Source organism: Elephantulus edwardii, unplaced genomic scaffold (genome assembly GCF_000299155.1).
Source record: "Elephantulus edwardii isolate Elephantulus edwardi_28Jun2011 unplaced genomic scaffold, EleEdw1.0 scaffold00045, whole genome shotgun sequence".
Lineage (NCBI taxonomy): Eukaryota > Metazoa > Chordata > Mammalia > Macroscelidea > Macroscelididae > Elephantulus > Elephantulus edwardii.
The window spans coordinates 8,683,201-8,704,164 of NW_006399795.1; the positions used below are offsets into that span (position 1 = coordinate 8,683,201).

The window sequence follows — 20,964 nt, forward strand, 5'->3', positions numbered from 1 at the left end:
CCCCTCTCCTGCCCCTGCCGTCCCTGCGTACCCCCAAATTCCGCCTCCGCTGCCGGCAGGCCCCCATCGCGTGGTGCTGCTGCTGCCGCTCGAGCAGGTAGGTCGATGGGAGCCCCTGGTGGGCAGAGAGGGAAGAAAACCGGCCGCTTGGAGTCTGGGGGTTCAGGGAGACCCATGGCGGAGGTGCCGACGAGCGGAATCACGACCTGCCGGGCACCATCCTCTGCTGTGGCGTTGAGTACTCCTCGCTCTCTGAGTGGTAATCACTGTGAGCATGCTCATTGAAAAACAAAGAAACTGATGTATAGAGAAGGTAATTTACCAGAAAGTTATATGAAGAGAGACAGCCAGGATTCAGACCCACGCAGTCTTGATTCCACCCTGACACTAGTCTCCCAAGTCCCCTCTGGGGCCAAAGGGGAAAGAAGTAGTATTCATTGGGCTTTTAGAAGAATCAGTGTTAGAGTTTGTCTGAGCTGCGAGAACAAGATGATCTGGGTTCATCAGACCTCTCCCCCTGGTTCTTCATATACTCCTAGACTTCACTGAAATCTCGTGATTTTAACGAAAGTTTACAGAAATGTTAGATTTTCATTGATTCGTTGTTGCACATTCCTTCCTACCCCTCCAGTTCACTTAAAAAAAATTTTCATTGTTGCACAATTCCCCCCATTTGTTATGTACCTCTTATTCTGGACTGTTGTCATACAGATCATGCTTAATCTTATATTCCTTTTAAACAGCACTTTTCTTTATCTGTTCCAATGAAGTGTTCATTATTTATCCCCTCTTTTCTCATCTTCCCCCCCACACCCGTGACAGTCCCATTTTATAACTGGTGTTATGCAGTATTTGTCCTTTTGCGACTGACTATTTCATTCAGCATAATATCCTTCAGGGTCATTCATGTTGTGTAATATTTTATGAGTTCCTTGTTTTTCAGTGCTGTGTCATATTCCATTGTGTGAATATATCATAGTTTTTCTATTTTACGAAGATCTTAGGTCAGAGAAAAATACCTGCTGGTCACCGCGTGTAATATGATCGCTCAGAAATCAGCCAGTTCTTGCTATGTGAATAGTAGGTTAAGATGTTGGAATTTTTCTATCCTTGAAGACAGGAATAATAATGGTTTGGGTTTTTAAATTTTTTTTTCCTTTTTCTTTTCCTTCTAGCCGTTTGTTTTTGGTGGGGTCTGTCGTGTGACTTGCCTCTATGGCCGAGTGCAAGTGTTTGGTTTTAACATCAGCCAAGGCCAGCCTGCCTGTGATGTCTTCTCTACCTACACCAACTCTCTCCTGAGTATCACCGCAGTCCCTTACTCAAAGCCTGAGAAAAGCAAGAAGGAGCTAAGAAGGGAAGCCCGAATTTTGCTAAGAGCTTATCTTACCCGAGGTAATCAGAATGGGTACTTTGCTGAGAGACCACTGTAATAAGTAAGACTACTCATTTTCAGCTGCTTTTTATGGTCTGAGAAAGACATAAAGCATTTTAATTCTTAAGACTTAACTGCTTTTAAGTAGGAGCCGACTCAGTTGACCTTCCGCTGGGTGTTTGGAGGCTGTGAATCGCACCGGAGGAGATGATACCCATCTTTCTTAGGTGCAATTGAACCTCCAGAAAGGTGTCATTTTGGGGTTAGTGGCTTGGCTCCCTCTGGACTACATCACACAGCATCCTTAAATCTTTACAAGGGTCCTTAAAATGAAACTCTTAATTTTTTCATTGGTGAGAAAAATTGCGTTAAGGGCCTTATAGTTAATATGGGACAAACCCAAGTGCCTCCTTGTTATGTGATATAGCTTCTTTTTTATTTTTTTATTCAATCTTTCATAGGTATTTGATTTTATAATATTAAATACAATTGATCAAGCCATTTATATGTCATCACTACCTCACTGTACCTGGCCTTTCTCTTCACTCTCCCCACCCACCCTTCCATTAATGTCTGCTCCCGTTTCCCTCCCTTCTCATCTCTATCCACCCTCCATGACTGTTTCTATCCATGTGTAAACCTTGCCTTAGCTTTTTCCCCCCTTTTCAATCAGTCATGCTTCTCTTGTACCATATAGTTCACTATAGCATACACAGCTTTTTTTTTGCGTATTAGAAATGCATATTTGAAAACAACTTAAAATCTTAGACAAATGATTTTAGTATATAAATTTGATTTCTAGAATATAAAGATGTCTCTCATTAATGTTCCATACAAAAGGTTTTTACTTTGTGCACACAATTGTGTATCTTACACGTGTCGTATGGGAAACCAGGGTAGTGATCCTACACATAAATTAGGACAACACGCAGTAAAAAGGGGCGAAGAAAAAAAAATAAAAAAAAATGGGGGGAGAAGAGAAATATTCTAGTGGATCAGATTCAGGAAGCAAGCATGACACAGAATCTGTGTATTTAAGACCGAGTCAGTAACTTTAGTTAGGACACTGCAGATTGTACTGGGATTACAGGTTTGTGAGGCTATAAAGTCATGTGCACCACATTGAAACGGCAAGGTATAGTTATCAATAGAAAGGCTGAAAGAAAGGATTTTTGCTAAAGCAAATCATCTTGTCAACTGCCAAAACAAACAAAAGTGAGCATCATCATAATGAGTGTTAGGATACTGAAGGCATGTCATACCAGCTGATGTGCAGTGTGCTAAAAGTTAGAACTTCTTCACCGGTGTATACATAGTATTACTAATCATGGGAAGTTTGGGGGTTTTATTTAACTTCCTTCTTACCAAATTTCAGGCATGTCTTATTTTGGATGGAGTATAACTTTTATGTATTATTGCATCCTGTAAAAACATGTGGAGACAACATTCATTCTGTGCCAGGGTTGACCAGTGACCTTGTTTATAAACTGCTCTAGCCCTTGGCTTTCTTTCCTCAATAAAACTGTTACCAAAGATTCCATCATCTCCTCTAAAAGGAAGTTGACACAAAAATGCTTTTCCGGGGCAACGACAACCTTGCTTTCTCATTCTAACTTACTTTGAAGCCATTCAGCGTCTTCTAACTGTAGATTCCTTCAGCTTACAAATAGGAAGATTTGTCTTGACCCTGATTTCGTAGGTGGTGTAGTGGCCCTTGCTGATCCCCACGGCTTGGGGGTTTGTTGGGCGGCTCATAGACGTCATTCAGGTTCTGTGGCTGGGCCGGGTGTCAGCCACTGTCTCCACCGCTGCACAGGCTCCCTCTGCCCCCTTCCTGTTCCACCGACACTCCATACGCAGCTTTTTAACACATTGCCGCACACTTTTAATTGACCACCGTGCTTAGAAACACATTTTTTTTATCATCATTTGCGGCAATGGTTAAAAGAAGCTCTCAAACATGATTCTTAATAAAGAACAACAATAAAAAATTTTTTTTCCTCTACTGTCAGAAAGTTAACGTTTTCTCTGAGGAGATGGTAGTACTGAGAGGTGTGGACTGTAGCTGCTGTGTTCCTGTTTATAAGATAGTTTCTTTTTGTGTTCACAGATAACAGATGTCAGCTGATGAAGTATTTTTCACCTCTGTGTTCCATTGTGGTGCTAGAACGCCTGAAAACATCAACAATAGAGTTCATAAGCAGCCATCCAGGCTTATCTTCCGTCTTCTCACAAGAGGTAGAACCAGTTTTCATTGTTTTGTTAATTATTTGCTTCACAATAATCATCAGGTGGTGTTTGTTGGAATCTTTATAGAAAGACCAGTTTGTTTCTCTTACTAGTCTTGCAGAGGGTATGTAATAAATGCCAGCGGTGACTAGTGCAAGTATTCGTATATTAGGACAAAATACAACTATTTGTTAAAAAGGTAAGACGTTTGCATGGTCAGAATGGAAGACATTTGCACAGTCAGCAGATAAAACATGCATCCAGTTAGAATGTAAGACATATATAGTGTGCTTACACAAATAATGCTTGCCCAGGAGACTAACTGACGAGAGTAGGAAAAACTCATATGTGTGTGCGTTACTTGGGTAAAATATGGTAGTACATAAATATAGTAAAAAACCAATGTAGAAAGCTATGTGGTAAAAGATGCCTCCCCTTCTCTTCCCTTACTTTCATTTCCCAGTGAAAGTCAGTAGTCCATATTGTATTCTGGAAAACACGTTTTGATTCCTCATTGGTTTTAAATTCATTTAGGATACTTAAAGCCTTTATTTCTTGTTTTCTTAACTTCTTTTGTTGTTGTTGTTGTAATGTGCCGTCGAGTTGACTGAAACTCAGAGTGAACCTGTGAACACGGCAGTCAACTTTCTCCTGTCCTGAGCCAGTGTCACTGTCTGTGACCCACCTACTCCTATTGCCACAGTCACTATGTCAGTCTCTCTTATCCACGGTCCAGAGTCCTCCTCTCCTGTGCTGACCCTCTACCCTTCCAAGCATGATGTCCTTCTCTAAGGACTGGTCCTTCTTAACAACGTGCCCGAAGTAGGTGAGACAAAAAAATGGCTGGATTATTTCAGTGTCCTTAAGAGTTTTTTCCATCTCCATCTCTCTTTCCTCACCTGCAAATTTCTGGGTGTGTTTTTAATTTTCCAAAGTGAAATTCTGTTACTATAGTAGTCTTCCACAAGCCAATAGGTTCACTCCAAAAGTTGGAAACTTAATATACCATATATATAAAGCCTTCATTCAGTGGACACAGTGCCCACTTGCCAGTTGCTAAGAATATCTCTGGGGATGAAATAAACATTTTGTCTTAAGCTTACATTCTAGTTGAAGAGAAACACAGGAAACAAAATAGGTAACTATGTTTTGTGTTAGAGATGTAGTAGTGATTGTGAAGATGATGTAGGACCTGGTACTTCATTTGGTATAAAAAGAGCAGTTTCACAAAGGGGAACTGTTAACAACACAAAACCAATTCCCAAGAGATCAGACATGTCCTCTACACTCCCACACCTTTTTCTACTCTTCTCAACCCAATCTTACTATTTTACTGGGTCCAAAATGTGATGCAATAGCTCACAGACCATACAGAACCATATTAAGGAAGTTAGAAGGCTATACTTCAGATTAGTAGCAGAATACAATCAGGACAACTTCTGAAATTTGCTCACAGGTATCACAGCCTTGAGACTTGCAGCTTTAGGCTAGTGTGACAAAACTCTCAGCCCTATAATTATGGCTCTACCCACTCCTGTCCTCCAATAAGCTTGGGCCAGAGGCTGTTAGGTTCAGTGGCATTGCAGTCGCCAGGTCCACTCTATCAATGGAGGTCTCTAGTTCTCCACTGTGGCTGTTATGGTGCCTGCTCCTATAGGCCCTAGTCGGGCTGGTGCAAGAATCTCTGGCTCTGAAGGACGTCATGTGCTCTCCTTTGCTGGTAGTGAGGTTTTCAAATTCTCCTGTATCTGCTCACTTTAATGGGAGAGACTAGTCAATCCCCAAGTGGATAGGATAATAAATCCTATTCACGTGTTTCCACCCATCCACATGGCAAAGTCAGTTAATGGATAGGAAAATAATTTTATTAATAAATCCTTAATAGCACAATTTGTTATATGTTAGGTTGGCAAGAGCTAGAGCAGGCTTCCATACTAAGTGCTCTGGAGAAAGCAGCAGGGACTGTGAGGAGTGGTTTGTATGCTAGAACTGGGTGGTCAGAGGAGATCTCACTAAAAAGGAGAGGAGTTGGTGATCAGGCAGCAGGTTCTAGGGGCGGCCAGTGTGGCTAGAAGTGGCCAGGGGCTCAGAGCAAACAAGGACTGTTGTTTTCACTGAATGGGTAGATGGCATCAGGGCACAAGCATGACAGGCTCGGACTTAGATTTTAAGAGCATCGCTGGTTACTGCATTGAGATAGAACAAGGGCAGAACATAGAGAGGATTGCTAGTTAACTGCATTGAGATAGAGCATGAGAAACTGTTTCTAAAATCAGTGCAGAATCTGATGGTGGCCACAGCTAAGAAGATGGTCAGTAGTGATCTAATTCTAAATATGTTCCAAGTAAAGGCAGTAGGATCAGGGCAGGTTGGAAGTAATGTGTTAGCAGGGTTTCAAACTGGTTGACTCAACATGTTGAGACTGCATTTCCATCCCAGATAGACTGAATCAGAGCCTACATTTTATCCCAGCTGATGGAATCTTGTTAAAATATAGATTGTGATTCAGTCTGTCTAGAGTGGAAATGCATGTTCTTAGCAAAGAATTGAACATTAGAATGAACCAATTTGAAATCCTAGGCATTAGGAAGATTCAAGGAATAATGTTATATGCCAGTGCCATTACCAGAGATAGGGGAACTGCAGGAGCTTGGGTTTGGATGTGTGAGGTGCCTGTGGGACATACAGCTGGAGTTGGCAGTTGGCAGTTGAATATGTCAGGCCAGGAAATTAAAAGATGTATTGCAATGGGAAAGTCTGCTGTTAGGGACCTCTCCAGAGTACTGAAGAGCAGTAGTGTCACTCTGGAGACTAAGATGCGTCTGATACAGGCCATGGTCTTTGCAATCACTTGTTATGCATCAGAGAGTTGGACAATGGCTAGGGAGGATAGAAGGAGAATTGATGCCTTTGAGCTGTGGTGCTGGAGAAGAATATTGAATGTACCATGGACTGCTAAGAAAACAAACAAGTTCATCCTGAAGAGGGTTAAACCGGGCTGCTCCTTGGAGGCAAGGATTCAGGGGCTCTGTCTGACATACTTTGGGATGTTGTAAGGAGGGACATCAGGCTTGGGAGGGTGGAGGGACAGCACAGGAGGGGAAGACCCTCTATGAGGTGGATTGATTCAGTGAGTGGGTTAATCGGAATGGGTGTGTCGGAGGCAGTGCATCTGGCACAGGATAGAGCAGGGTTTAGGGCTGTTGTACATAGGGTTGCTATGACTCGCAAGCAACTTGGATGGCACATAACAATAACAACACGGACTACCAGAAAGATGTCAGAGATGACATTTGGGAGCCATCAGCAAAGGCCCCAAAGACCGAGACGAGATGGTAACACAAGGGAATTGGTTCAGAGCTGAGTCCTGGGACATGTCAAAAAGACCTCTTGGAAGGGAGCTCTGGTGGCCTAGTGGCAAAAAGTTGTACTGCAATCCCAGAGGTATGCTGTTTGAATCCACCAGAAACTCTGCTGGAAAAGGAGGGGCAATCTCCTCCTATACCAGTCAGATCCAATTTGATGGTACACACAAAAATAATAATAATAATAATAATAATAATAATAATAATAATAATAATAATAATAATAATAAAAGAAAGAGCTCTTGGTAAAGGAGGCTGAGGGGTAGACATTGGAAAGAAAATATCCTGGAAGCCTTTAAAGGAGGCTGAGTTGACACCAGGGAGATCTCTGGTAGAGGAGTCCGTAATGAGTTACTCTGTGAACCCCAGGCCAAGTGGTTTGAATCTACCAGCAGCTCTGAGGGGAAAAAGATAGGCAGTTTCCTCCCTTTACAATTTACAGTCTTTGAAACCCAATTGAGGGTCAGTGTGAGTTGGAATCGACACAAGAACTTTGAGTTTGGCAGGACACTATTAAGTGCTGGTGGTTTGATCAAGCCTGAGAAAGCAACCTTATATGTAGACGCATAGTATGCAAAGGAGTGGTTTCCATATGCTGATGAGAATAAAACATAGTGAGAGAGTTTGCTTTTGTGGAAGCTGTTGTTGGGTGCCGTTGAGTAGAGTATGACCCATTAACAACACTATGAACAATAGATCCGAGTCCTGTCCTGTCCTGTCCTGCATCAACCTCATAATCTCTGACTTACTCGAACCCTTTGGTGTGTAGTTACTGTTGTCAATCCATCTGGTTGAGGGTCTTCCTCTTTTTCACTGCCTTTTCTGAACAGTAGCTAGAGGACTGTAATCAAGAGAGGTTTTTGACAGCAAGTACTGTCAATGCTACACCTGGATTTGTTCACGTCCCTCACCGCTCTTGTTGACAGTACTTGCTGATGGGTTTGAATTTGAGGGGTGAGGTAAAAAGACAGTAAATTTCTTTTTCATACCTCATAGCTGCAAGAGACTTAATAATTTAGAACAGAAGAAAAATTTTGCTGTTTTTTTCCACCTTTCAAAAATCTCAAATTGTTAATTTCAGGCATTAATTTCCCACATAAACGCTGAATATTTAACCTTAAAGTCTGTTGGCATCAGGAGAAACAAGAAAAAAAATGGTGTTCAGCTGAGTGAGAGTGTCATTTCAGCAGTGGAGGAGTTGGTCAGTGTTTCTTGTGGTGAGTAATACATATTGATAGTTTATTTCTACCAAAGTTTCAGAGAATTAGTACTTATTACTGCAGGCCTAGAGATGATGACTGATTCTTTGTATCAATGTCTTTCTCTCAGAAGAAGTAGATGGCTGCCCTGTGATTCTGGTTTGTGGAAGCCAGGACATTGGAAAGTCAACATTTAATAGATATCTCATTAATCAGTTGTTAAACAGGTAAGATCACTTTTATTCTTGTCACATCTAGCTGGAATTTTCTTTTACAGAAAATATTCTTTTTTTATACTTGTTTACTTAGAAAATTCATACACATTGTTTTTCACACTGGATGGTTCCCATTTCCTTTACCACCCTTTACTCCATCTATCAAGTTGTGTGATAATATGATTATTCTCCCCCCACCTCTCCCATCCTCACCCCTCTGCTCTCACCCTCCCTGCCTTGGATCCTCATACATGTTTTACTAATTATCTTTCTACTTCTACAATAATGGTTTTATACAGAATTTGTCCTTATGGGACTGAGTAAGTTCACTTAGCATAATACTCTCCAGTCCCTCCCAAGGCAGATAGTAATTTACAAAATCATTGCTCCTGTATGTTGTGTAGTATTCCATCATGTGAATGTACCATCATTTCTCAATCCTTTCGTTAGTGGTTGGACATTTGGGCTGTTTTCCATGTTCTTGCTATGGTGAATAATGCTGCTGTGAACATTGGTATACAAGTCTTCATTTGTGTTTCAGTTCTCATTTCCTTTTCAAGTAGTAGAATAGCTGGGTCGTATGAAATTTTTATGTTCAGTTTTCTGAGGAAACGCCATACTGCCTTCCAGAGTGGTTGTACCATTTTGTAATCCCACCCACATTGTATAAGAGTTCCTGTCTCCCAGAGGTGCACAGTTCAAATCCTCCAGATGCACTACTGGAGAAGGAGGGACAGTCTCCTCCTGTACCAGTCAGATCTGATTTGATGGTACACACATAAAAAAAAAAAAGAAAAAAAAAGAGTTTCTATCCTCTCCAACATTTATTGTTTGCTGTCCTGTTAAACTTTGCCACTGCTACTGGAGCGAGATGGTACCTCATTTTGGTTTTGATTTGTCTCTCTCTTATTGCCAGTGATTTAGAGCATTTCTTCATGTGTCTGTTGGCCATTGAATATTTTCTTCTGAAAAGTCTTTTGCCCATTTTGTAATTGTGTTATCAGTCTTTTTCTTTGGAGGTCCTATAGGATTCTATAAACTTTTGATATGAGACTTATCTGAAATGGTATTTCTAAATGTTTTTTCCCAGTTGATATGTTTTCTTTTCACTCTGTTGGAAAATGTTTTTGATACACATCAGTATTTAATCTTTAAAAGTTCCAATTCATTAGTTTTATTCTCTCTAGATTGTGCATCCCTGCGTGTATTTGGCAGTCTCTTTATACCATAGATTAGGCCATCTAAGCTTGATCCCAGTTTGTCTCTAATACACTTTATGGTTTTGGACTTTACTCCCAGATCTCTGATCTCCCTTGAGTTGATTTTTGTATATAGTGTGAGATATAGATCCTGTTTCAGCTTTCTGCAGGTAGCAGTCCAGTTTTGCCAGCACCATTTGTTGAAGAGATTATCATTTCCCCATTTGATAGGTTTTACTTCCTTGTCGAACATCAGTTGACCATAGATAGCTGGGTCTGTTTTGGGGTTCTCAATTCTGTTCCATTGGTCTATGTGCCTGTAATTGTACCTGTACCATGATGTTTTGGTTACCACCTCTGTGTAGTAGGTGTTTTTGTGGGTTGTTTTTCTTGTGCTCTCTCTCTCTCTTTTTTTTAATGCTAGTTTATTTTGTAGCAGGTTTTAAGGTCAGGGAATGCTATGCTTCCCACTTCATTTTTGTATTTTTGATTTTCAAAAGTTCTTTGCTTATTTGAGGTCTCTTTCCTTTCCAAATAAACTAGACAGTTTCCCTTTTGACATCCTTGAAAAATGAATTTGGTATCTGTGTTGGGATTGCGTTGAACATAGAGATTGCTTTTGGTAGGATTGTCGTTTTCACAATATTGAGTCTACCTTTCTATTTCCATTTATTTAAATATTTTATTATGTCTCGCAGAAATGTTCTGTAGTTTTCTTGTACAGGTCTTTTGTGTTTCTAGTTAGGTTCACTCCCAAGTATCTCAATTTGTGGTTGGCTATTGTAAATGATATTGCTTTCTTGGTTTCCTTCCCTGAGTTCTCTTTGTTACTGTAGAGGAATCCCACTGAGTTTGGATATTGATCTTATATCCTTCCACTCTACTAAACTGGTCTACTAGATCTCAGAGATTTTTTTGAGTCCTTGGGGTTTTCTGTGTACCCTATCATATCATCTGCATATAGCGATAGTTTAACCTTCTTTTTGCCGATTTGGATGCCTTTTATTTCCTTCTATTGTTATATTGCCCTGGCAAGCACTTCCAATACAATATTGAATAGAAGTGATGATAGTGGACATCCTTGTCCCTGTTTGTAAGGAAAACATATCTAGCTAGATTTTTAGCATGAAGTAGGATTGTTTTATTTAAAATATTTTAGCTTTCCATTGCAGACTTAAATAAAGGTAGTATGCAGTGCAACTCCTCAGCCATGGTACAACCACTATGGAAGGCAATCTGGTGTTTTCTAAAATAGTTGGAAATAGAAATACCATTTGACCCAGCAATTCGATTACTTGGAATATAACCACTAAAGAAAACAGAACTGCCACCCAGATAGATGTCTGCACACCAGTGTTGATTGCTGCACTATTCACAATAGCAACGAGATGGAAGCAGCTCAAGTGTCCATCAACAAAGGAATGGATAGAAAAACTATGAAACATTCACACAATGGAATATTATAAAGCACTGAAAAGCAATGAACTTGTCAAACACTACACAACATGTATGGGCCCGGAGGACATTATACTGAGTGAAATATTTCAATCTAAAAGGACTAATACTGCTGCACTGCAATGCCAGAGGTGTGTGGTTCAAATCCACTAGATGCTGTGCTGGAGAAGGAGGGGCAATCTCCTCCTGTACTAGTCAGATCCAATTTGACGGTACACACAAAAATAATAGTAAAATAAAATCATCTTTTTAAAAACTGTATTATTTTTACATGTACCGTCAAATCAGATCTCCCCCCCCCTTCGCTCTTTTTTTTTTATTGGGAAAAAACATATTGAGGGTACAAGGAGGTGAGGGTTGGGGGCAGAAGGGAAATCTTTTTTTTTAAAAAAAAAGGACAAATACTGCATAACACCGCTATTATAAAATAAGACTGACATGAGGGAGGAGTTGGGGGGAGAATTGGAAAAGAGTGGACAAATAATGAACATTGTATTGGAATAGAGGAGGGAAAGAATGATCCTAAAGGAATATATGATTAGGAATTATATACATGTATGACAACAATTTGGAGTAAGAGATGCATTGCAAAATGGACTGGGAGGGGGTGGAGGAGGAGGGAAGAACATATGCAACAATGGATAATTGATAATTATTAATTAATTGAATAATTATAAATAAAACAACAACAGCAGCCCCTCCTCAGCCAGATGACAACATTCTTTAGTGTATTTGAGAGTCAGATGATGATAAGGTTGAGTGTATTGATCGTGGCTTGTTTATCGGTAGTTATGCAGGAGAGAAGTCAGCCTCTGTCCATGTGATATTTCTGAATCCAGAGACTCAGAATAGGGATTGAGTTTGCTGTATTTTTCATTTTTTTAAATTTTTTTTTTTTTTTAATTTTTGTGTGTGTGTACCGTCAAATCAGATCTGACTGGTACAGGAGGAGATTGTCCCTCCTTCTCCAGCAGAGCATCTGGTGGATTTGAACCATGCGCCTCTGGGATTGCAGTACACCTTCTTGCCACTAGGCCACCAGAGCTCACCGAGTTTGCTGTAAGCTTTTAAGACTTCAGATGCTGTATTTTTTTAAAAAAGTAATTTTAGGGGAGGGTTGGGAGGGGAGAAAAGTGCAACAATGAATGAATGGAAATCCAAAGTCTCTGTCAATTTTCATTGAAATTAATAAAAAATTTAAAAAAAACTATAAACAACTAAAGCAAAAAAATAAAAAAAAGTAATTTTAGGAAAGATGTGATATCCACATTATGAGCACACAAGTTTGCTGTGCCGACTCCAGATTTTCTCTTTACATCAGTGATTAATAGTCTACAGAGAGAAAGATTGGTACTCACCTTTAGTACATTACACCTTGAAGGCTCAGCACACACTGAATTGTGCATGGGTAGCACGTAAACTCTTTTAAGATAGGTCTTATCTTTCCTACAAAATATAACTAATTTAAGATTTCTTTTTTCCCCTCCCACTTTTTAGTATTCCTTGTGTTGACTATTTGGAATGTGATCTGGGACAGACAGAATTTACTCCTCCTGGATGCGTTTCTTTATTGAATATTACAGAACCAGTTCTAGGTATGTAGAATCTTAATTTTTAAGTGTCTTGGGTTTATAAAATTAAAACATAATACTTCTTGGGAAAAACTCAAAGAATAGAAAAGCCTGAAATCTAAAAAGGGAACATGCTCCATACTAATGATGACCTAATTAACTGTTCTTCCACTGCCTGAAAACTAACGGTGCCTCCCTTCTAGGGTTTTATTTCAGAGAATGGTCCAATTCTCCACTTTATATCAATTAGAAACGTACTTCCCTATAATATTAATATTCATGTACATCTAATGTAGTTATTAAACCAAGAAATGAACATTGATAAAATATTAATTTATAGATTTTACTCACACTGTACCAGTTATATTACGTTAACCTTACTTTTCCTTATGCAAAATCCGGCATTGAATCCCTCATACTTTGTTTCCTTTGTGTTTTCTAGTAGGGAGCACTGTTAACTTCTGCCTTGCAGAACCTTGAACTTTTGGATGGTACTAGCACTGTACTGTGTATTTTGCAAATGGTATTTAATTGCTCTGTAACCATATGCTTCACTGAGTGGTCTTTGCACATTTATTGAAAATCAGTTGTCCATGTGAGAGTCCATGTGTGAGTTGTCTACTTATTTTGTTTTTGGTGAAAGTTCACATAGCAAGTTTAGATTGTTCATTGATAATTTCTATCCAGATTGTTCAGTGATATTTTGAAATCAAGTGGAGGTAGTTCTCCAGCTTTGGTTTTTCTTTCTTTAAAAAAACTCCCTTTTTATTTAAAAAAATATTGTATGGGTTTGCTCACAGAGTTTGTATACATTGTGTATCACTGTTCTTCAGTTCATATTGTGTTTCATACAATCGTTTCCATGCATTATGGTTTTGGTTTTTTTAATTAATATGTGTGTGTGTGTACCGTCAATCAGATCTGACTGGTACAGGAGGAGATTGTCCCTCCTTCCCTGGCAGAGCATCTGGTGGATTCGAACTGTGCACCTCTGGCATTGCAGTGCAGCTTCTTGCCAGTAGACCATCAGAGCTCCCCTGCATTATGTTTTAAAATCAGTCACCATTGGTCCTTGCCCAGCCTTTTTCTTTTCTTTCTTTTTTTTTCCCTGTGTACCATCAAATCAGATCTGACTGACACAGGAGGAGATTGCCCCTCCTTCTCCAGTGGAGCATTTTAAAAAGAAAAAGGTTTGAATCCAGCAGAGCATCTGATCACATGATTCTAGGCTCTTGTCATGACAATAATACCTAATCATATATTCCTTCTAAACTGTTCTCTCTTTCATCTGTTTCAGTGCGGTATACATTATTTACCCCTCTTGTATTCCCCCCCAACTCCACTGTCAGACCCGTTTTACAACAGTGGCACTATGCAGTACTTTTCCTTTTGTTTTATGGTTTGTTTGGTGGGGTTTTTTTTTTTTCCTTTTGTGACAGATATTTCACTCAGCATCATGTCCTCCAGGGTTATCCATTTTGCCCAATATTTCATGAGTTCCTTTTTTTCAATGCTACATAGTATTCTATTGTGTGGATATACCAGAACTTCTCTATCCATTCCTTTGTTGATGGGCACTTGGGTTGTTTCCAACTCTTTGCTATTGTGAACAAAGCAGCAGTAAACATGGGTGTGCATATAACTACTTGCTTGGATGGCAGTTGTGGTTTCTTTATGGTATACTCCCAGTAGTGGGATTGCTCAGTCAAATGGTATTTCTATTTCCAACTTTTTTTTCTAATGCAACTTTTTTTTAACAGCATATTCTTCCCCATTCATTCATTGTTGCACATTTTCCTCCCGGTCCACCCCTCCCCCCCAGTTAGCTTTTCTCTTTGAAAAGTCAAAAGATAATCTTTCATTGTTATACAAATCCCCCACCCAAATCCACAGTCCACTTTACTATGCATTTCTTTTTCTGGAATCTTGTCATGAAAATAATACCTAATCATATAATCCTTTTAAACAGTTCTCTCCCTCATCTATTTCAGTGCAGTATACATTCTTTATCCCATCTTTCTCAGTTTCCTCCCAACCTCGATGTCAGTCCCATTTTACAACAGTGTCATTATGCAGTATTTGTCCTTTTGTGACTGAGATATTTCACTCAGCATAATGTCCTCCAGGGTCACTTATTTTGTGTAATATTTCATGAGTTCCTTGTTTTTCAGTGTTGCATAGTGTTCCTTATGTGAATATACCGCAGCTTCTCTTTGCATTTGTTTGTTGATGGGCACTTGGGTTGTTTCTAACTCTTTGCTACTGTGAACAAAGCAGCAATAAACATGGGTGTGCATATAACTGCTTAGATGGTCGTTCTGGTTTCTTTAGGGTATATTCCCAGTAGTGGAATTGCTGAGTCAACTGGTATTTCTATTTGCAACTTTTTGAGAAAGTGCTGTTATTGACTTCCACAGTGGTTGTACCATTTTATACTCCCACCAACAGTGAGTTTCTCCAGTTTCTCTACAACCTCACCAGCATTTGTATTTGCTGCTCTGTTGAATTTTGCTGTTCTTACTAGGGTGAGATGATACCTCATAGTTGTTTTGATTTGCATCTCTCTTAGAGCTAGGGATTTTGAACACTTCTTCATGTGTTTGTTTGCCATCTGAATGTCTTCTTTGGTGAAGTGTATTTCTAACTTTTTGAGAAAAAAAATTTGCTGGGGTGAGATGATATCTCATAAGAACATTCACTCTTTATCTACCCATTTTAATTGTTAGCTGTGAATTTAACATAAATTCTCCTTATCAGATTGAAGAATTTTGTTTCTTTTCTTTTTAATTTTTTCTTTTTTGTGAGTGTGTACTGTCAAATTTGATCTGACTGGTACAGGAGATTGCCCCTTTTTCTCCAGCCGATCATCTGGTGGATTCGAACTGGGTGCCTCTGGGATTGTAGTGTGGCTTCTTGCCACTAGGTCACCAGAGCTCCCTTTCTTTCTGTTCTTAGTTTGCAAAGCATTTTTATCAGGATTGGATGTTGTCAGATGCTTTTTGTTTGTCTGTTGAGATAATCATGTGCTTTTAAAAAATTTAACTCTTGATAGGATTCTTGTTTTATTGAAGTATTTTATGTAGTAAAATGCATGTGACATTTACTAGCTCAGTAACTTAACATGTGCAGTTGATGGTGATTACTGAGTATTTAAGGTTCCTCTATGTGTTTACCTGACTTAATAAACTTGTTTCTTTTTATCATTCAATGTTGTCAATTCTGTTACAACTCATTGTGACCCTCTGTACAACAGAACAGAATTCTGCCTGTCCCTGACCATCGTCACCACCTTTGCTGTGCTTAAGCCCATTGTTGGTAGTTACCGTATTAGTCCTTCTTGTTGAGAATGGAGAATCTCTTTCACCAACTCTGTTTTATCAAACATAATGTCTTTCCCTGGGGACTGTCCTCTCCTGATATCATTTGGTATGAAGTCTGACCACCCATGCTTTTTTGTTTTTGTTTTTTTAATGTAAAATATATTTTTATTTCTTTAAAATCACGTGGATATTATTTCCAAAATGCAAGAAAAATAGTCCCTGACGGATGAGGCACTAAGAAGAATCTATGGAGCTTCTATGTGGCAGAGCCATGCTGGAAAGCTGTGGGAGAATGTTATAATTCTATGGCGAATCTATGTGGGAGAAGGATAGAAATAGTTGAGATCTAAAGAACTCTGCAAATCCCATACCAGTCATAAAGAACTCATCCTTCCAGTAGGCCTGAAAGGTTTGGTCAAAAAAACACCTGAGCCTTGATCTTGCCGGCATGGCTGCTGACATGCCTGGGCAATGAGAAACTGGAAAGGTATCTGGAGTAGATATTGGAAGAAATAGTTGCCCAAACCCCCAGGATCCCCAGCCTAATGGTCTGGATTCTGAGGACGCCGAGGGTGTCTTTCCATGGAGATGTCGTCCAGGGAGGCTGCCATGGCATCACTGGTTGGGTCAGGGAGTGGTCCACTTATGTTTTTAAGGAACACTTTGTTTATGCTTCTGAGGTAAATTTGTTCGTTCTTTTAGCAGTCTATGATATATTCCGTATTCTTTGCTAACACAATTCAAAGGCATCAATTCTTTGGTTTTCTTGATTGAATAATAAGGTCTCTCCACTTATGATGGAATAATTTTCCATTATGTGGATAAACCACCATTTATTTTATCTAGTCACCTATTTAAAGACATTTTATTTGCTGCTTATTTTGGCAGTTATGAGCAAAATGTTTATCACCCTTTTTGTGCGATTTTGAATGTCGATTTATGTTATTCTCTTGTTTCAGTGAAATACTGTTTTATATTAAAGTTGATCTGTGTTTAATATTGCAAGAAACTATCACACTGCCTTCCAGAATGGTTGTATCATTCTGTATTCCCATGAGCAACTAGTGACAGTTCATCTTTTTCCACCTCCTTACCAGCCTGGTTATAGCTCTGGTGGTGTAGTTGGTAGTGTATTGTACTGCTAACCAAAAGGCCTTATGTCTTTGGCAGTTCGAATCCACTAGCAGTTCTGTGAAGAATAACGAGCAGTTGCCTCCCATTCAGTTTTACAGCTTCAGGAACATGGTGGAGGGTAGCTGTGAATCAGAATTGACTCAATGGCAGTGAGTTTAAATGCGTTTTCTGAATAGATAGGTGTTATCTTGCTTTGATTCACAGTTGTTCAGTACTTGATGGTACATAACAACAGTGACATACAGGGACCTCTGGTGGCCTCACTATGATTTGGTTCTGACTTGATGGCATTTAATAACTGGTGGTTGTTAGGGCCCAGGATTGCTATCTCATTTTCATAGAAGAGGACTTGAAGCTGGGTTTCTCAAGAGAAACAGGAAAAGAATTTAAAACAATTGTGCCAAGCTGTGTGATAAGGAACCTGGTGATAGTCCTTCTGACAGAAGCCAAAAGGGGTTACACCAGGAAGTAACCCCCTCCCCAAGAATTCAGGTGAACCAAATCATAGTCATTTCCTTAAGTCCTTAGATGGGGCTTTCTCAGGAAACTGTACCCTAACTTGGGGTCTCTCTCCCTGTCTGCTGCCTCTGTGCTAAAAGGTTTGGCTTCACCTCTGTCTTTTTCAGGGGATATTTTTCTTTTTTTCACTTTAACTTACACAGCCCACCTCTACCCTCCAGCTATGCCTCTGTTTTATTGCCTTGTTGTTGTTGTGTGCCCTGTGAACCCACCCATAACTGACTCTCCAGGTGATTTTTCAGAGGCAGTTAATTGCACAGGAAGAGATTGCCCATCGTTCTCACTGGAGCTACTGGTGAATTTGAACAATGTGCCCTTGAGATTGCTGCACAGCTTCATAGCACTAGGCCACTAGAACGCCCTTTTATTTCCTTAATAAACCTTTTTCACTTGTTCTGCTAAATTCCTGCTGTGTATGTTTCTCTTATCTATAGTCACCTCAGCTCACCTTCTTACACAAAATACTAGCAAGTGGTAAAGAGATAAGAGAATTCTGGGTTTAGCATGTTTTACTAACTACCTGTTGGGCTGCCAACTAAAAAAGTTGGTGGTTTAAATTCCCCAGTTGTTTCTGGGGAAAAGATATGCAGTCTCTTCCTGTAAAAATTTACAGTCTTGAAATTCCAAAGAGAATCAGAATTAACTAGGACCGTGAGAGTGAGTTTTGACTGAATGAAATAAAGTGCCTTTGGGCCGGTGGTACAATGGTTAAGTGTTTGGCTACTAGCCCAGAGGTTGGGGCTTAAAACCTGCCAACTGCTCAGAAGAAAAGACTTGAAAAATAGCTCTCATGATGATGGTTGTTTTTGTTGTTTACATTTGAACCAGAATTGATTCATAGCTGACTCTCCAGCGGGTTTTCAGAGGCAGTAAATCACACAGGAGGAGATGACCCATCTTTTTCCCTTTAAGCAGTTGATGGATCCAAACCACATGCCTCTGGATTGGCAGTGCACCTCCTTCCCATGGAAACACCAGGGCTCCCTTCATGAAGATTAACTTAGGAAGCTCTGTAAGACAGCTCTACTAAAGGGTCACTGTGAGTCGGAATCCAACTCAGTGGCATTCAGCAATTACACGTGAAGGTGATGAATTCTCACCTTCATTCAGGAAGCCAAGATTTAGTTCCCTACCAAAGTATTGCAGGTGTAGCCACCATTTGTGAGGCTTCTGTGTTGCTTCGATACTGAACAGGTTTCAGTGGAGCTTTCAAACTAAAGTGGAGTAGGAAGAGAGGCCTGGCAGTCTACTTCCAAATATCAGCCCTTTTTTCCCCCACAGCAGACATGTTGTTAACGAATCGGGGACCAACTCCCTAGCAGCTAAAAGTGGCATAGGCTGTTGGGCATTTTTTATTTTATGTTTGTTAAGTTACTTTTGAGAAAGTTCGCAAAGCAAATTGTTTTTTCATACAGCCATTCATACACGTAGTGTTTTATGACATTGATTACAATACTCACAGTATCATTGCACTCTGTATTTGAACTCTGTCCTGTGTTCTCCTTCCCGTTAATCCTTCTGTCCCTGTCCTGCTGCTTTCTGCCTTTAGGAAAACACATCTGTTTTGACCTTTTATGGCTGGTTATTGTAAGCATAGTGAGTGCTCCCTCGTGTGTGTTAGTGGTCACCTGATCAGCCTTCTGTGATTTGGCTGAAAGTGATGAGCATTTTTTTGGTGTGTATTTATTTGCCATCTGTTTATCTTGAGTGAAGTTTCTGTTCCCATCTTCTCACTTTGTTATTGGGTTGCTCATTTTCTTGTTGTTGAGTTTTAAAAGTTTTTGGTATGTTTTTTATAGAAGTCCTTTATTTGATATGTGCTTTTCAAATAATTTCTCCTAGTCTGTGAATCATGAGTTTTAATTCTGCTTTTTATTTTAATTTAACTTTATCAAAGTAATTCCTGAAAATATTTAAGGAGCTCTTAAACCAGGGAGCTCTGGTGGCTTAGTGGTAAGGAATTGGACTGCCAATGCAAAGGTACATGGTTTGAATCTACCAGCCACTCTGCGGGAGGAAGATGGACACTCAGCTCCTATGTGATTTACTGCTCCCGAAAACCCACCAAGGGTCAGCTGTGAGTTGGTACCGACTCTGGTACACAACAACAGCAGCAATGCTTGAACATATTTAAGGCTTACAGTACAGCAAAAGAAACCAGTTTCCTGCCTCTCCCCACTTTCCCTGGGCCCCCCTTTTCTGTATGTTATCTCTCGAAATTCTTTTAGTGATACCTTCTATCATTTACCTGCTTTATCATTTTTCAATTACATGTGATGTTGCTGTCTTTGTGGTTTGAATGAAAGTTTAATTTTTTATCCAATCAGCTCATTATTTGTTATCCTAATCTGTATTCATAATTGAGACGTTTGTGGTCAGCTATGATTGTCTCCATACTTTAAGCATGTTTCTAGGAGGGGCTATTCCTTGGAGAAGGACATAATGCTGGGAAGCGTAGAGGGTCAGCCAGGGGGAGAGGAAGACCCTCAACCAGGTGAATTGACAGGGTGACTGACTCAATGGGCTCTTGTGTGTCCAGAAGTATGAGGATGGCGCAGGATAGAACAGGGATCAGATCTTTTGTTCATAAGGTTGCTGTGAGTCGTATTAGACTCGTTGGCACCTAACAACAACATGACTTGTCTCCATTTGTACTGTGTTTTTCCTGAGGTGAATCTTTCACTTGTTTTATTTGTTTGTTTTATTTGTAGCTATCACTAACTCCTATACCTTCCAAGAGTCAGAATAATTTTGTATAAGTTTGGTCCTATCAGGGAATCTTGGTACCATTATTTGTCTTTGATCCTTCCCTTCTGGAAGCCACCATGCTTCTCTGTGGGCTGGTTGCTCTTTAAACCCGCTGCACAGTGTCAGACTCACCACTGTGTCAGCCGTAGGAGCTCCTCTCTCGCGCGTTGGAGTTCGTCTTATCTGAATCACATACATTTTTCCTTCTTGATCTCACTGCCTTATTGGAGCACAACTTATTGGTTCGATTGTCAAGACCATACAGCAGCAGAGCATGTGACAACAGCCTTTAGATTCTTATTTCTCTAGTCTCACTGTTCCACTCTGAACTGGTTGTCAGTCAGGGACCTCCTGCCCTTCTTTTGTTGATTTCTCTATCCATTTTGCCACTGTTCTCCTGGTTTATTCCCTTATTTTGGTGGTGCATATTTCCCAGTACCTTTCTAGAAAAGTTTGATGGGAGGTCAGTTTTTTTGAGACTTTGCATGTCTGAAAGTGTGCTCATTCTATCCTCATAGCTATAGAAATAGATTGACTGTATATAAATTTTTTTGAGATACTTTAAAGTAATGATCTTTTCACTGTTATATTTTCATTTGAAGGAAGCGAATATTTCTTCCTCCCTAGACTTTGTT

The 20,964-nt window shown here is 39.8% G+C and overlaps 1 protein-coding gene across 1 annotated transcript in view; it reads left to right on the forward strand.

The window, feature by feature from the left end:
• The window catches only part of NOL9 (nucleolar protein 9), a 62,853-nt gene that overhangs the window by 2,320 nt on the left and 39,569 nt on the right, over window positions 1–20,964 (forward strand). The window contains exons 2-7 of the mRNA XM_006885917.1: window positions 28–97; window positions 1,176–1,395; window positions 3,486–3,613; window positions 8,051–8,186; window positions 8,299–8,395; window positions 12,535–12,632. Coding sequence (XP_006885979.1) covers window positions 28–97; window positions 1,176–1,395; window positions 3,486–3,613; window positions 8,051–8,186; window positions 8,299–8,395; window positions 12,535–12,632 — 749 coding nt within the window. The remainder of the gene's footprint in view (window positions 1–27; window positions 98–1,175; window positions 1,396–3,485; window positions 3,614–8,050; window positions 8,187–8,298; window positions 8,396–12,534; window positions 12,633–20,964) is intronic.